The 14,590-nt window shown below is 40.5% G+C and overlaps 1 protein-coding gene across 2 annotated transcripts; it reads right to left on the minus strand.

The window, feature by feature from the left end:
* On the minus strand, positions 9,688-14,576 carry LOC109834170. 2 transcript variants are annotated; one of them, XR_002245471.1, is made up of 6 exons: positions 14,275-14,576; positions 12,869-13,030; positions 12,611-12,783; positions 10,824-12,537; positions 9,854-10,080; positions 9,688-9,763 (listed from the first exon to the last, which is right to left on the minus strand). XR_002245471.1 is itself a non-coding variant. In XM_020402108.1 (5 exons), exons 1-5 carry the CDS (start codon positions 14,410-14,412, stop codon positions 10,021-10,023), a joined length of 2,247 nt encoding a protein of 748 aa, XP_020257697.1. In that variant the 5' UTR covers positions 14,413-14,576; the 3' UTR covers positions 9,838-10,020. The 2 variants fall into 2 exon arrangements, 1 of the variants encoding a protein (XP_020257697.1); XM_020402108.1 differs by lacking the exon at positions 9,688-9,763 and having other exon boundaries at positions 9,838-10,080.

Genomic DNA, 14,590 nt, shown 5'->3' on the forward strand with positions numbered 1-14,590 from the left:
CAAACACTAGACAAACAACATTAGTAGTAAATTGTTTGTTAAACATCATCAAAACAAGAAGGCCAACATTTACCCCTTATGCCATCTAGTTCATACTAGTTTCATAAAACATAAAGAAAAATTGTCATGGTACAAAATTCATGAATAGTTTGATACTATCAAATATTATTCTATTGATTTAATCGTGACATTTTTTTTTTCTCATAGATATAATTTACCGTCATTTTTCAGAAAACTCTTAATCTTAATTAATGGTTTATGATACTTTTGTGAAACTTATCAACAAATCAACATCGCAAAATGGAGCATATAGTCTTTTTGCTCCTTTTTTCTAATAAACCCCTAAGTTTTATTCATCTTTTCTAAGAAGCTCCTAATTTTCTATTTTTGGTAAACATGTCTCTAAGTTTCACCACTTTCTTTTAAGATGCCTTCAACTTTCCTTTTTGGATAACAAAACCTCTAAGTTAACAAGAAGACTGAGTTCTTAGAATGAAATGGTATGATAGCCATTGTCAAAAAAGAAAGCTCAATGCTTCTGAAAAAAAGAGGGGTAAAACTTAGAGGCTTCTTTGATAAAAATAAAAACTTGAGGCTTCTTAGGAATAGGGAGTATAACCTAAGGGCTTTTTAGACTACTAGTAAAGCGCACGTTGATACGGGTGTATCTTCTCTTCGGGAGCTTAGCGATCCTCATGGGAGCTTGAGGATAGATGATTCTCATGGTATCTTGAGAATAGAGTAGAGGAGTCGTGGACGAGGCCATTGGAAGCAACGAAGTCGAAAGGATTCATCAAAACTGCAGAAATTACAGTTGGGCTCTGTCCGGTCGACCGGCGTGGTCACGGCGGTCGACCGCATCGTGCACGGACCCCAACTGTGTCTCGGGACTGAGATCGGTCGACCGATGGTGGCACTGCGGTCGACCGGAGAACCCTGTAATCGATTTTCCAGATTTCGTCGTTCTGACCGGTCGACCGACTTGGGCACTGCGGTCGACCGCGTCGCGGATCCGGGCCTGGGTCTGTTTCCTGCTCCAGTTGGGATTTCTGTTTAGTATAAATAGAAACACGACTTTTCTAGGGTTTAGAACTCAGTTTGTAATCAGAAAAGAGATCAGGGAGGTTGTTCTTTGATCTAGAGAGATTGTGAGAGAGAGATTTGTAAAATCCAATTGATTCTCATAATCTAGAGAAGGTATTTTCCTTCGCCCTAATTCAACTCTTGTGTTCTTCTGTCGTTCTTCTTCTTTACCCACTCTTGATAATTCCGCGATCAAGAGTGCTCGTACGGCAACTCGTATCAAGTTGGTATCAGAGAATCTAGATCCTGTGAAGGGGGAACTTGTGTATGGTCCTTACTCGCTCACAGTACAAGAAGCTTGGCGAGATCCTTATTTCTTTGGAGGGAGTCCAGAAATTAAGGAAGGAGAAGATGACTGAAGCAGATAATTCAGCGAGACTTGATGCCATGGAGAGACAGATTGAGACGATCGGGACGACTCTTACCCAACTCGTGGGTCTAATCAACGGAGGTGACAAAAAGGAGGAATCTTCTTCGAAGGGCAAGAAGAAACTCGTCGAATCCGACGAGGAACATGAGGAATCTGATTCAGAGGGGGAGACTGAGATTGTCAAGACTGCCGGACATCAAAGGAGTAAGAACAATTACCAAAATCTGAAGATTGACTTCAAGGTTGAGATTCCTGTTTATGATGGGAGTATCAACGTGGAGAAGCTGGATGATTGGATCGAACGTATGGAGATGTACTTCACTCTCTACGGATATTCGTCCAAGGAGAAGATAGTGTTCGCGACACTGAAGCTTTCCGGGCACGCGTTGACGTGGTGGAAATCCTATTGCAAACAGGAGAGGAAAGCGGCGTCGTGGAACAAGTTCAAGGAACTACTTCGTAAACAGTTCTATCCAGTAGGGTTCCTTGAGGAGCGTTGGTACAAGTGGTATGGCTTGCGCCAAAAGTTTAATCAGACCGTTCAAGAGTATACGACGGAGTTCCAGCAGCAGACGATGGTTCTAAACATCGCAACAGACGAGTATCCCATCTTCATGAAATACATGGCAGGTCTGAATGATTACATCCGGAATAAGATGAAGCTGTTTTCAGTTAAGACAATCGCAGAGGCGAGCGTGAAGGCCATTGCCATTGAGGGCAGGCAGAAGAAGGTCAATGAGACAAAGGGGGATTCCAAACCATCGGGGAGCAAGACGGGTGGCTCTCAGTCTAAGGATGAGAAGAAGAAGGTTGACTCGGGAAAAGCAGGATTGACATGCAATCACTGCAAGCAGACAGGGCATGTGGCCGATCGTTGCTGGGATAAGTATCCTCATCTGAAGCCTAAAGGATTGAAGAAGAAGGAGGAGAAGAGGTCCGAAGGAGGTTCCTGGGATGACCGAACCCAATAGCAGTCTCAACCTTATGGCGGGGAAGCAGGCTACCAAGGAAGATGACGACCCGAGGGAGCAGCTCTTTGTTCTGAAATTGCAGGTCAAGACCAGCTTAGTGGATGCTATTGTAGATCCAGGGAGTCAGAAAAATCTGATATCTGAGGCATTAGTACAGAAGCTGGGATTGAAGACGGTGAAGCATCCAAAGCCCTATCCATTAGGGTGGATTCAGAAGGAGGCGGGATTGAGTGTAGTGAACCAGTGTTCATTCAGATTTGCACTCCACGAGTCGTATATTGACGAGGTCACATGCGACGTGGTTCCGTTAGATGTTTGCCAAGTTATTTTGGGCAATCCTTATTTGTGGGATAGATACGCAGTATATGATCGGCGAGCCCAAAAGTATACGTTCACCAAGGATGGCGAGCAATTCGTTTTTCGTTCGGCGTCTCTTCCACAGGAGACGAGCTTGGTGATGGTGACTCAGGCTAAGAGGTTAGTGAATGCGGACAGGAAGTTCGTTTTATTGATCATTCGACCGTATGAAGAGCAGCTGAGTAGGATGTGCTTGTCCGCCTTGAGCAAGCTTCAGGAGGGAGATCTTGAAAGGTTAAAAGCCAAGTATGCGGACTTGTTTTCGGAGATCACGGGACTACCACCACGTCGAGGTGTAGAGCATGAGATTATGTTGACAGGGGAGAGTTCCTTACCTAACATAGGCCTATACCGCACATCAGTACTAGAGTCCGAGGAGATCAAGAAGCAAGTTCAGGAGCTCTTGGAGACAGGAGTGATTGTGCCAAGTTGTTCGCCTTGCGGGTCACCAGTGTTGTTGGTGTCCAAAAAGGATGGAGGTTGGCGCATGTGCGTAGATTATCGGGCACTCAACAAGATCACAATCAAGAATCGCTACCCATTACCGCGGATCGATGATCTTATGGACCAGTTGGAGGGAGCGAGGTTTTTCACGAAGCTGGATTTGAAGTCTGGTTACCATCAGGTGAGGATTCGGGAGGAAGACACTTGGAAGACTGCGTTCAAGACCAAGCAAGGCTTGTTCGAGTGGTTGGTGATGCCGTTTGGATTGTGCAATGCTCCGGCTACCTTTATGAGGCTTATGAATGATTTGTTGCGACCATTTATAGAGGATTTTGTGATAGTTTACCTTGATGATATCTTGGTGTACAGCAGGACCTGGGAGGAGCATCTTGTTCATGTTGAGAAGGTATTTGAAGTGTTGCAGGACGGACAGCTGAAGCTCAACGGGAAAAAGTGCGAGTTCGGGAAGGACGAGTTGGTGTATCTCGGCTTCATCGTAGGGAAGGGCCAGCGGAGGATAGATCCAGGCAAGGTGGAGGTGATCACAAAGTGGCCGACGCCGAAGACAGTGACTGAGGTGAGGAGCTTCATGGGAGCTTGCCAGTATTTGCGCAAGTTCATTCGACATTTTTCGACTTATGCGGCACCGTTACATGGCCTCACAAAGGCTAAAGTTCAGTTTGAGTGGGGAAAGACGCATGAGGAGGCTTTTCAGTTGCTAAAAAGGAAGATCTCGGAGGCACCAGTGTTGGCGTTGCCGAATTTGCAGCGGACTTTCGAGGTAGAGACCGACGCGTCTAATTATGCGATGGGCGCGGTGTTGATTCAGGATGGGAAACCGGTGGAATACTATTCTGAGAAGTTTTCGGGTGCTGTTGCGAACTACCCAACCTACGACAAGGAGTTCTATGCGCTATATCAAGCAATTAAGCATTGGAGGGTGTACTTGTTAGGGAAGGAGGTGGTCGTGCATTCGGATCATAAGCCGTTGGAGTTCTTACATGCCCAGACGAAGCTACAGCAGGCGCGGCACATGAAGTGGATGTCTTATTTGATGGCTTTCAACATCATTATTAGGTACAAGAAGGGGGCGACGAACAAGTTGGCCGATATGTTATCTCGCCCACCGATAAGGTCGTTGTTGGTGGCGACGCGTATTCAGCCCTTGGTTCCTTTTGAGTATGTTCAGTTGTATGCATCCAGTAGAGACTTCGGTAGTGTGTTTGAGCAGGCGAAGGCTGGTCGAAGGGGGGAGTATGCACTTGGAGATGATGGCTTATTGTATCGTGGGGCATCACTATGCATTCCGGAGGATGGTGATAGGTTGCAGTGGATTCGGGAAGCACATACCTCGCGTGTGCAAGGGCATTTTGGCATTCAGAAAACGCTTCTCAATCTACGGCGACATGTGTTTTGGCCACGGATGCTTGATGATGTGACCAAGTATGTTGGAGGGTGTAAGTTATGTTGTATTTCGAAGCCTTCTAACAGAAAGAGGGGATTGTACCTACCATTACCGGTTCCTTCTAGGCCGTGGGAGAGCATTTCTATGGATTTTCTAGGAGGGTTGCCAACTACGAAGCGCGGGCATGACTATTTGTACGTTGTGGTGGACCGATTCAGCAAGATGGTGATATTGATTCCTTGTAAGAAGACCGTGACGGGAGCGGGTGCAGCACAATTGTTCTTCGAACATGTGTGGAAGCACTTTGGGTTGCCGAGTTCGATTATTTCGGATCGGGATAGCCGTTTTCTCGGGCATTTTTGGGATTCTTTGTGGAGTTTGATGGACACCAAATTGAAGAAGAGCACGGCATTTCACCCACAAACAGACGGACAAACGGAGGTAGTCAACCGGACTATGGTGCACATGTTGCGGGGGTATAATTCTAGGCATCCTAAGACTTGGGATGAGAGTTTACCATATTTGCAGTTTGCTTTCAATCGGGCGATTCATGGATCTTCAGGGAAGTCACCGTTTGAGACTTGTTATGGATTTTTACCGCCGAGCCCGTTCGATCTTGTGTTTTCAAGTGAAGCCACAGTGGACGGCAAGGAGGGGAGTGAGAGACAACGTGCTCAGCGATTTCTTGAGAAGATTGCAAATATTCATGCCACGGTTGAAGCTCAATTGAAGAAATCGCAAGCTAAGTACAAGGCGAAGCATGATCAACATCGGGTTCCTTGTAACTTTGGTAAAGGCGATATGGTATGGCTAAAATTGAGTAAGGAGAGGCTCAAAGGAGAAGGGAAGAAGTTGAAGCCTATTCGTTATGGTCCATTTCGGATTATCGATTAGATTGGCGACAACGCTTTTCGTTTAGATTTGCCACCTTACTTAGGCATGTATTCGGTGATCAATGCCGAGTACTTGAAGTTGTTTGAACCTCCGTTATTGGATGATGAAGGTGATGACAAGTTGATCTTACCGCATGTTGAAGACTTGTGGTTTGATAGAGAGGAGCCACTGAAAGAAGATTGCATTTTGGAACGGAAGACGACCACGACGAGGCGGGGGACGAAGGAGTCGTTTCTCATTGGACGTCAAGGTCAGGTACCTAGCAAGGCCAAGTGGTTCAACAGAGAAGGAGGGGCTCGCGAGTTCCCTCAGCTGAAGTTCTAACTTGAATGGGACTTCAAGTTCCTAAAGGGGGGACCCATGATACGGGTGTATCTTCTCTTCGGGAGCTTAGCGATCCTCATGGGAGCTTGAGGATAGATGATTCTCATGGTATCTTGAGAATAGAGTAGAGGAGTCGTGGACGAGGCCATTGGAAGCAACGAAGTCGAAAGGATTCATCAAAACTGCAGAAATTACAGTTGGGCTCTGTCCGGTCGACCGGCGTGGTCACGGCGGTCGACCGCATCGTGCACGGACCCCAACTGTGTCTCGGGACTGAGATCGGTCGACCGATGGTGGCACTGCGGTCGACCGGAGAACCCTGTAATCGATTTTCCAGATTTCGTCGTTCTGACCGGTCGACCGACTTGGGCACTGCGGTCGACCGCGTCGCGGATCCGGGCCTGGGTCTGTTTCCTGCTCCAGTTGGGATTTCTGTTTAGTATAAATAGAAACACGACTTTTCTAGGGTTTAGAACTCAGTTTGTAATCAGAAAAAAGATCAGGGAGGTTGTTCTTTGATCTAGAGAGATTGTGAGAGAGAGATTTGTAAAATCCAATTGATTCTCATAATCTAGAGAAGGTATTTTCCTTCGCCCTAATTCAACTCTTGTGTTCTTCTGTCGTTCTTCTTCTTTACCCACTCTTGATAATTCCGCGATCAAGAGTGCTCGCACGGCAACTCGTATCACACGTGCATTGGACGTGAGCATACTTGTTTAATATTAAAAAATTTAAATGTGGACCATAAAATGATGAAGTGAATCGATGGAGAACTCCCTATTCATGTACCAAAGTTGGTTTAGATTTTACCAATATTCATGAAATCTAAATAAATGACATAATAAAATATTTGTGCTAGGACCCTTAGGTAATTAGATTGGCCAACAGCTGAAAAGACCTTAATCTGTAGGGTAATGAGACAAAAAAAGGAACTAATTCATATCATGTTTCAAATTTAAATACATTATCAAAGTCTATACTAATCATCCGCATTTGAAATTGAAACAAAACATACATACGTAGAGAGTCGAATTTACTAAATAGCTGATTTCTGACATGGATTAATAGGGTGAAAAAAATTATAATCCTATGCATGAACAAACCTATTCTATAAACATAATAGCAACATTAAAAGATGTTTTAATATTAGAGATGAGAGACACAACTTTGCTCAATTTACACTAAGGTTCAAACATTTAAAGAAATGCTAATTAATAAGATATTCCTAAATAAATTTCTTAAACTTAAAGCTAAAATTGACATGTTTTGATGATGAAGATATATCATGCGAGTAGGGATTTGTCACTAATTGAAGTTCAATGCCGATTACAAGAGAAACTGATTATATCGTTCATATGCATTTTATCAATATCTAGTTTACAAAGTAGCACTGAATCACCGCGATAGCATTTTTATAGAAATCTATTACATCTTTAATGTCATCCTAGGCAGTTCAATTCTTAGAAATAAAAATCGGATGGTTGGAAAGAGAGGAATAGAGAAATAAATAAAAAAATAAATGTCATGTATAAAAATGAGTTATTAAGTAGAAGGTAAAAAGTCAAAGCTTAAGAAGATATCACTTTAGTAATCATGGTCTATTTATAATAAAAATATAACATTTATTTTGGAGGCATGTATATGATGTTGGTTGTTATTTATTCAACTTTTTTTGTTTGAAACCACAATAAGAAAGTTTATTTTGTATTTCTCACTGTAACAGGTAATACAATTAGCCTAATGCATTCCCAATCGTGGCCATACTTCATGATATTTAGCATCATAGATTTTTTTTTGGTATAATGTGTTTTATAAATTACACTACGAAATGCGTTTAGCGGGTTAATTTTCAAAAATATTTAATATAATGAGATTTCAAGATCCATTTGTTTGTTTCAGAGTTTTTATAATGCATTTTGAAATTCGAGTGAACCCAATGTCTCCAAAAAGAAAACTAGCAACTTAAATCATACCAAATTGACTCATTTCTACAATAATCAAGTTTCGAAACACATTTTCAAAATTCTAATTAAATTAGAGGAACATACCATACTAACACGTGCTTGAGCAAATTTTATTCTTGAAAGAAGTCGACATTGTGTGCTTTGCTAAATTTCCCTTTTAATCCAAGTAGAGTTCTAGTTGAGCTTTTCTTTTGTAATTGTGAATTTGGATTAGTAGGTATTATGGTGAGTGGAAGAAAATGTGTGAGCTAATTTATACTCAAGAGATGAAAGAGAAGTTATATAAAAATAAAAAGGGTTGTTTGTTAATTAATTCCGTTTATAGTTTATGCATTGATTCAAATTGAATTTTTAAAAGTCTAGACTCTACATCTTGTTATTATAGTTATTTGATTAATTTTGTCGTATATTATTGTGTGACTTTGGGAAGAAATTTATAACCTTGAGCTGAAATTTTGGACTCATTAGCAGCTGGTGCTCAAAAAACACAAAGCAGTTAAGAACAAGGCGCATCATTCTCTAATTCTATCTCTTATATGGTCTCCACAAAAACTCTGGTCCTCTCATGACTTAAACTTTGATGTCCCTCAAATACAGTCATTTCAATTTCTTAGAGAGGAGAGTAGGTCGCAAGTCTCCCGACATGCACTTAAGCACGAAAAGTGAACATTGGCATTTTAAAATTCTAAATATAGATATAAGCATTTATACGTAGTATTAGATTATAAACTATTGATAATAATTATATTTTTGACCAAATATTTTTGGGGAGATTAGGATGTGCATTTAATAAAGAGTTATGGACAATTATTTAAGGATTAATTATAACTAATGGTATAATTGTGAATTATTAAAATTTGAAACGACAAAATAGGAAATCAAAAAATTTGACATGTGTATTCTCTTTTATAAGTAGTATAGATAGATAGATATAGAGCTTCTCTCGCAAAAAATCATTTAGGAAAAGAAGGTACATTGGTACCAATTCTAAATTAGTTCAAACGACATACAATATTTACATCAACTATCAACAATATGATACCAGTCCCATCATAATATTTCTCCGCGGGAAATTTCTTGCCTTTATTTTATTTTATCCTTTCCTTGAGAGCGGTTAGTCAAGTATTTGGATTTGCTTACATCCGCCAAAGAGAAATTTCTCAATCGGACAAACACGAGTGATATGGCTTATTTATTTCTTAGAGATGGTGGACGAGAACTAAAGCGGACAAATTTTCAAAACCAACCCTTTTGGGTTTTTAATTGCAAAAAACGACCGGTTTTGAAAATATTTATAAAAACCGACCTGTTTTCAGCCCCCTGGCTGAAAACAGGTCGGTTTTTGAAAAAAAATTTCCCAAACTTCACGGGAGTTCAACTCCCGTGAAGTTTTTCTCATAACAAAACTTCACGGGAGTTGAACTCCCGTGAAGTTTGGGAAAAAAATTTTCAAAAACCGACCCAGTTTCAACCAACTGGGTCGGTTTTTATAAATAATAGTGAAATGGGTCGTTTTTTGCAATTAAAAACCCAAAAGGGTTGGTTTTGAAAATTTGTCCGAACTAAAGCAGCTCTTAATAAATCGGGGGAGGTGGGCAATTGACAGAAAGAGCACAGTTCACTAGTGTTTTGAGCTTTTTCTCTAAACACACATTTCAGCTATGTATAGCTAGGGGGTGGAAGAGAAAAGTTTAAACTTTGGGGAGTTTTGTGAGAGACCCCCCAAAGCTCAGGAAGGTTTTGTGAGATAAAAGCAAGTTTGGGGATCATGTCTAAAACTCCTCCAGTACAGATCAAAAACAGGTATTGCTTTATCACAGCTGAGAATGCTCACGTACTTTCAATAAAACATCTGATAATTTGCACAAAGGAGGGGGGAAAACTTCCATTACCTTAGAATTGCATGATGAGATTTCTAGCCTGCTGGGGACATGAATGAAATTTTTTAGACCTGCAAAGAGAGCTCAGTTTACTCAAGTGCGGGCAAACAAAAATTTCAAGCAAATCAAACAATGAAAAACTATGGAATCAGAATACGTACAACGGTTAAATAAAAGTAGCAAATCCACAAGATGAATATGATAGAAGAAAGACGAGCAAAATTAGCCAAAGTAATCACAAGGTTAGATTTCTATTGAAAGGAAAAACAAAGTAGAAACAACTGCAACGCTGAAACATAAAGGGTTTTATTTAGAGATATATATTGGATCATTTCATGGCTTCCCTAGCTAGCATTCTCTCTTCTTCCTCGGCTCTCTTCCATGCAGCCTGAAAACAAGTCGACAGTCAGATAAGTAAAATGCAATTTTGTTGGTCTAAATATTAAGAACAAGCAACAGGTAGAGGTTTAACAAAAGTCTTGGCACTTGTTCCTCAATCTGTTGACAACAAGTTATCTGTCAGATAGGCAAAATCAGATACTGTTGTTTAGAATTTCAAGAACAAGTAACAACTACAGGTTTTAATAAATCTGTGAGCACTCGTTCCTTACTCTGCTGAAAACAAGTTATGTTTCAGATAGGCAAAATCTTATCTATTTGCTCTAAATATTAAGAACAAGCAACAACTAGAGGGTTTAACAAAATTCATAGCCTTATTGCTTAAGCTGATGAAAACAAGTTATCACTCAGATACACGAAATTTTTGGGCCTAACTATTACGAACAAGCAACAAAGCTAATGGCTTATGGCTTACGCTCTTGAAAACAAGTTATCAGTCAAGATAAACAAAATCTCATTTTGTCAGTGCATATATTAAGTACAACTGAACAAGCATTAACCAGAGGTTTAACAAAAGATTAGCACTTATTGCTCAATTGAAAACAAGTGATTCAGATATACGTAATCCCATTCGTCGGTCTAACTACTGAGAACATCTAGAGCTTTAACAAAAAATCTTAGCATTTATTGTCTATTCTGTTGAAAACAGGTTATAAGTGGTGCGATAAGCAAATTTCCATTTTGTTGGTATACAAACTAGATGTTATGAAAATTTGAGTGCTTGTTGCTTACCCTATCTCTCTCTAGCCTCGAAAGATGTGGCCGTATAGAATTTCCTAAGCTTAGGCCACCCCAAGCTTCCTGCAACTCCCTCTCTCTTGCTTCCTTGCGAGAATCTGCATATTTTGTGTAATCATCAGACTGCTGAGCTGCAGCCAATTTGGCCTTCTCGAGTTCTGGCTGATGCCTGACCAAAATCTTGTCTAAGCTATCTTCTGTAGCCTCGGTTCCATGTTTCTTGTTTTTGACAATGTCATATACTGGTTGCTGTGATGCAGCCAACTTCACCTTCTCAAGTTTTGATTGATGTTTAACCAAAATCTCATCTAAGCTCCCAGTCTTTTCGAGCTGTTGCGTGTCTCTTCTTTTAACCGTTGTTGTTGGACCATAATCTTTTCCAGACACCATTTTTTCCTTTTCGAGCTTGGAGATGTGCTTTACCAATACCTTGTCTAAGCTCTCTGAAACTCTTGCATCAGCCTTTTGCTTCTGATTATCTCTTTTCTTCAAGTACTCAGTCTCCCTTTCCAATGCTTGTATTTTCTCTCTCTCCAATCTGTGCACTGGCTTGACTAGGATTTTATCAAGGCTAGACTGTTCGTGAGAGGAAAATGTGGCTAGCACTTCCAGTTTAGCTCTTTCAAGCCGAGAGAGGTGTTTTACAGGTGATTTCTCCATTTCGGTACCAAATTGAGTTCCATTGGTATCAGATGATGACACCAGTGTATTAGAGTCTATATTTTCTTTGTCCTGATATGAGCTATTGTTTCGGGACTTTCTAGCTTCCTGTATCTCCTTCTCAAGTTTAGAGACGTGCTTTACAAGAACACTTCCAAAATCTGAGACGTGCTCTGATGACGTAAACTTCTTTGGCTCAGCATTTATCGGTTCAGAGGCTCCTGTAGTTTGTTGAGATCTTGAGTTCCGTGCTTCTTGAACTTCTCTCTCTAGCCTTGACACATGCTTCACCAGGAACTTGTCAAGACTGGGCACTTCAGTAACAGGTTCTTTCCTATTTGAATATCCATCCATAAAACGAGCGACACTGGAGTTCCTTCTTTCCCCTGTTCCATGTTTATTTGTACATGAAAACCCATTCAGTTCATGATCTTTGCTATGTTCTAGCTCGATGAGAGCAGCATTCAGACCACAAGTGGCGACTATAGTAGCAAGCGAAGCAAGTTCATCTTCTTCTAGACCTTTAAGTCTATCAAGCATGACGGTGACAAGCTCAATGAACTTTTCAGCAGTGCTCTTGTCATGACCATTATCAAACTGACTGCAGTTGGATCTTTTCTGCTTCTTTTCAGTATCCTGTATATTGACTGCATCATCACCACTAAGGTCGGCGTCCAATTCAGATTCTGAATGTGTCTCTGAAAAATCAAGACTAGCTTCATTATTGTCAGGATTCTGGTTGATTTTCCACAGCAAGTCTTTGAATTCTTCTTTATTTGAAGAGTGGGGACCATTTGCAAGCTGTATAAATGCTCTTCTAATTGCTGCCATAACTTCCTTGTCTACCTCAAATGCAGTTTCGAAAGAAGCAGTGACAGTGTGGGTAGATTTTCCACTGAGGGATGGATGAGATTCTACTTCATATGATCTCCTTGGAGTATCTGGCCTGTCATACATCATTACTCCCTTTGCTCTTGCCGCTTCAAAAGCTTCTGCTGCACATTTCTCAGCTTTTTCCAACTCAGCTTCTGCTTCTTTATTTTGAATTCTGTTTCACAAGAGAAGTTAGTTAGCAGAGGTCGCTTTTTGGGGCATTACGAAAATATTGATGATGTTGACACCTGGCTGCACGAAGTACTCGACACCATGAAGCTTCAACCATTGCGGCTTTACGAGCTTCCATAGCTTTCCTTGCAGCCTCTCTCGCAGCAATTTTCTCCCTTGCTATCCTTGTATAATGTGGATTAGCATTACCTAGAGTCTCATCAAGCGATAAGTCCATCCCCTCATTTTTCTGCAAAAAGTAATGTTTTGGTAAACTCTCAAGTCTAAGCTTTTGTTTTTATTAAAAAAAAAGGAATCTGGCAGTATTGAACTACCTGCAGAAGTCTGATTTTCCTTTTCAAATAAGAGTCTGTCTTCCTCCGAGGAAACCAGTTCAGTGGAGAACCACTTCGCTTGTATTGAGGTTTCTTAATTTGTGATACAATTTTAGAAACAGAATTCACAAGGGAATGTGCATTCTCTCTTAGTCCTCCGTTCTGTGAAATGATAGCATAACATTAATATATTTTTTATTGCAAATTTTTTACATGCAATGTGTCCTGTAAACGAGCAATACAGAATAGAAATACAGCTCAGTTGTTAGTTCAAGTTATTTAACTGAGCAATTTGTCCTAAATAGACCTGAATGGATACAAAAGATTGATGTAGCCAAACCAAAGTTGTTTCTTCACAAACAAATAAACGAAAACGTGTTTCAGCACCTAAGCATACAGATAAGTATTACTTTAATTAGACATTTTGCAGACAGTACTGTATCAAGCGTAAGCTAATTTATTTCATGATACATGCTATGGGGGCTACTCAGGACTAGCTCAATGGTAAGTAGCGAATCCTAAAAATTTCATCTTCCATTTTCATTTGTTAAAGAATTAAGAGGACATTCATCTAGCACAAATGCAGTTTGATGGAAGTGGTAAAGTTAAAGGGGGCTGTAACGTAAAGGATACATGCTGGCTATAAGTAAAATCTTTTAAGCTTCAAGCTAAGTACAGAACTTGAGATAACAACAAAATATGATAGCATTTACCATAAAAGTTGTAGACAATAACTTTACAATGGTTTAAACATTTTATCTAATACCAGGCAGTGTCATTGCTCCACTCCAATTAACCAACATAGGGCATCACTAGATAAAATGTTTAAATGCACGCAGGTGACGTAGTGAACCCGGAAACTCCTATAATCCATCTAATTAGTCAATTAAGGATACAAGTACTTAGACATCGAACTTTCAGATATGTGAAACTGCAGTGGAAGAATTATTATGAAAACGAACCCACTTGGGTAATCAGAAGATTTTATCCAGAAGAAAATATCCAAAGCTGAAAATTGTGAGTTTCATCGATTCATCTCAGTGCGTTTTATATTAGCAATAGCCATCATCTTAAAACATCGAATTTTCACAACTCCATTCCATGCGTGAGTTTCATCAGATTTTGCTCATTTACGCAATTGTTGTCTCGTCTAACGCCAATATCAACTTAAACTCAATTGCTAACCAACTCCTTAGCTTGTAAATTTATAGGATGTAGGGATCAACTGGACACAACTCCTTCAGAATGACATTCTATCAAGAATTTCAAAAGCCTAATTTAGGGGTTCGCAAATCAAGAATGATCATTCCAAGATCTACGTGAACTCTCAGATCAAAATCTTGATAGCAGCCCTAGAAAAGACGAGAATACTAACAGTTATAGGCACAAGACTCCAAAAAGATCACCTTTCTTCCACTTCCAGTCGCAGATCCTGATGCCTCGACCTCCGATCCTTTGTTCTTAAGATCGGCAGGAGTCTCGCTATCGCTCGCCGATTTCGATTCCGATTCCGATTCCGATTCGTAAACGCAACGCAATTCCATGGCGGATAGAGCTCAAGAAAATAGAGATTCTGCGAGGAGATCAGAACGAATTTCGCAAAGAAAGGAAAATTTGTGGCGAGATTTCGATAAACCCTAGAAATTTATGAAGAGAGAGAGGGAAGTGAGGAAGTATCCGTTACGAATTTGTCTGGAGAGAGAGAGAGAGAGAGGATCAAGT

Source organism: Asparagus officinalis, chromosome 3, assembly GCF_001876935.1.
Source record: "Asparagus officinalis chromosome 3, Aspof.V1, whole genome shotgun sequence".
NCBI classification, from domain to species: domain Eukaryota; kingdom Viridiplantae; phylum Streptophyta; class Magnoliopsida; order Asparagales; family Asparagaceae; genus Asparagus; species Asparagus officinalis.

Bases quoted from the DNA above. Each gene is read 5' to 3' on its own strand.
- LOC109834170 (XM_020402108.1), bottom strand. From the start codon at position 14,412: ATGGAATTGCGTTGCGTTTACGAATCGGAATCGGAATCGGAATCGAAA. The intron at 12,538-12,610 runs GTGTCAACATCA...CTTGTGAAACAG, and splicing joins CGAGTACTTCGTGCAGCCAG to AATTCAAAATAAAGAAGCAG. The intron at 10,081-10,823 runs GTAAGCAACAAG...ACTTGTTTTCAG, and splicing joins CGAGGCTAGAGAGAGATAGG to GCTGCATGGAAGAGAGCCGA.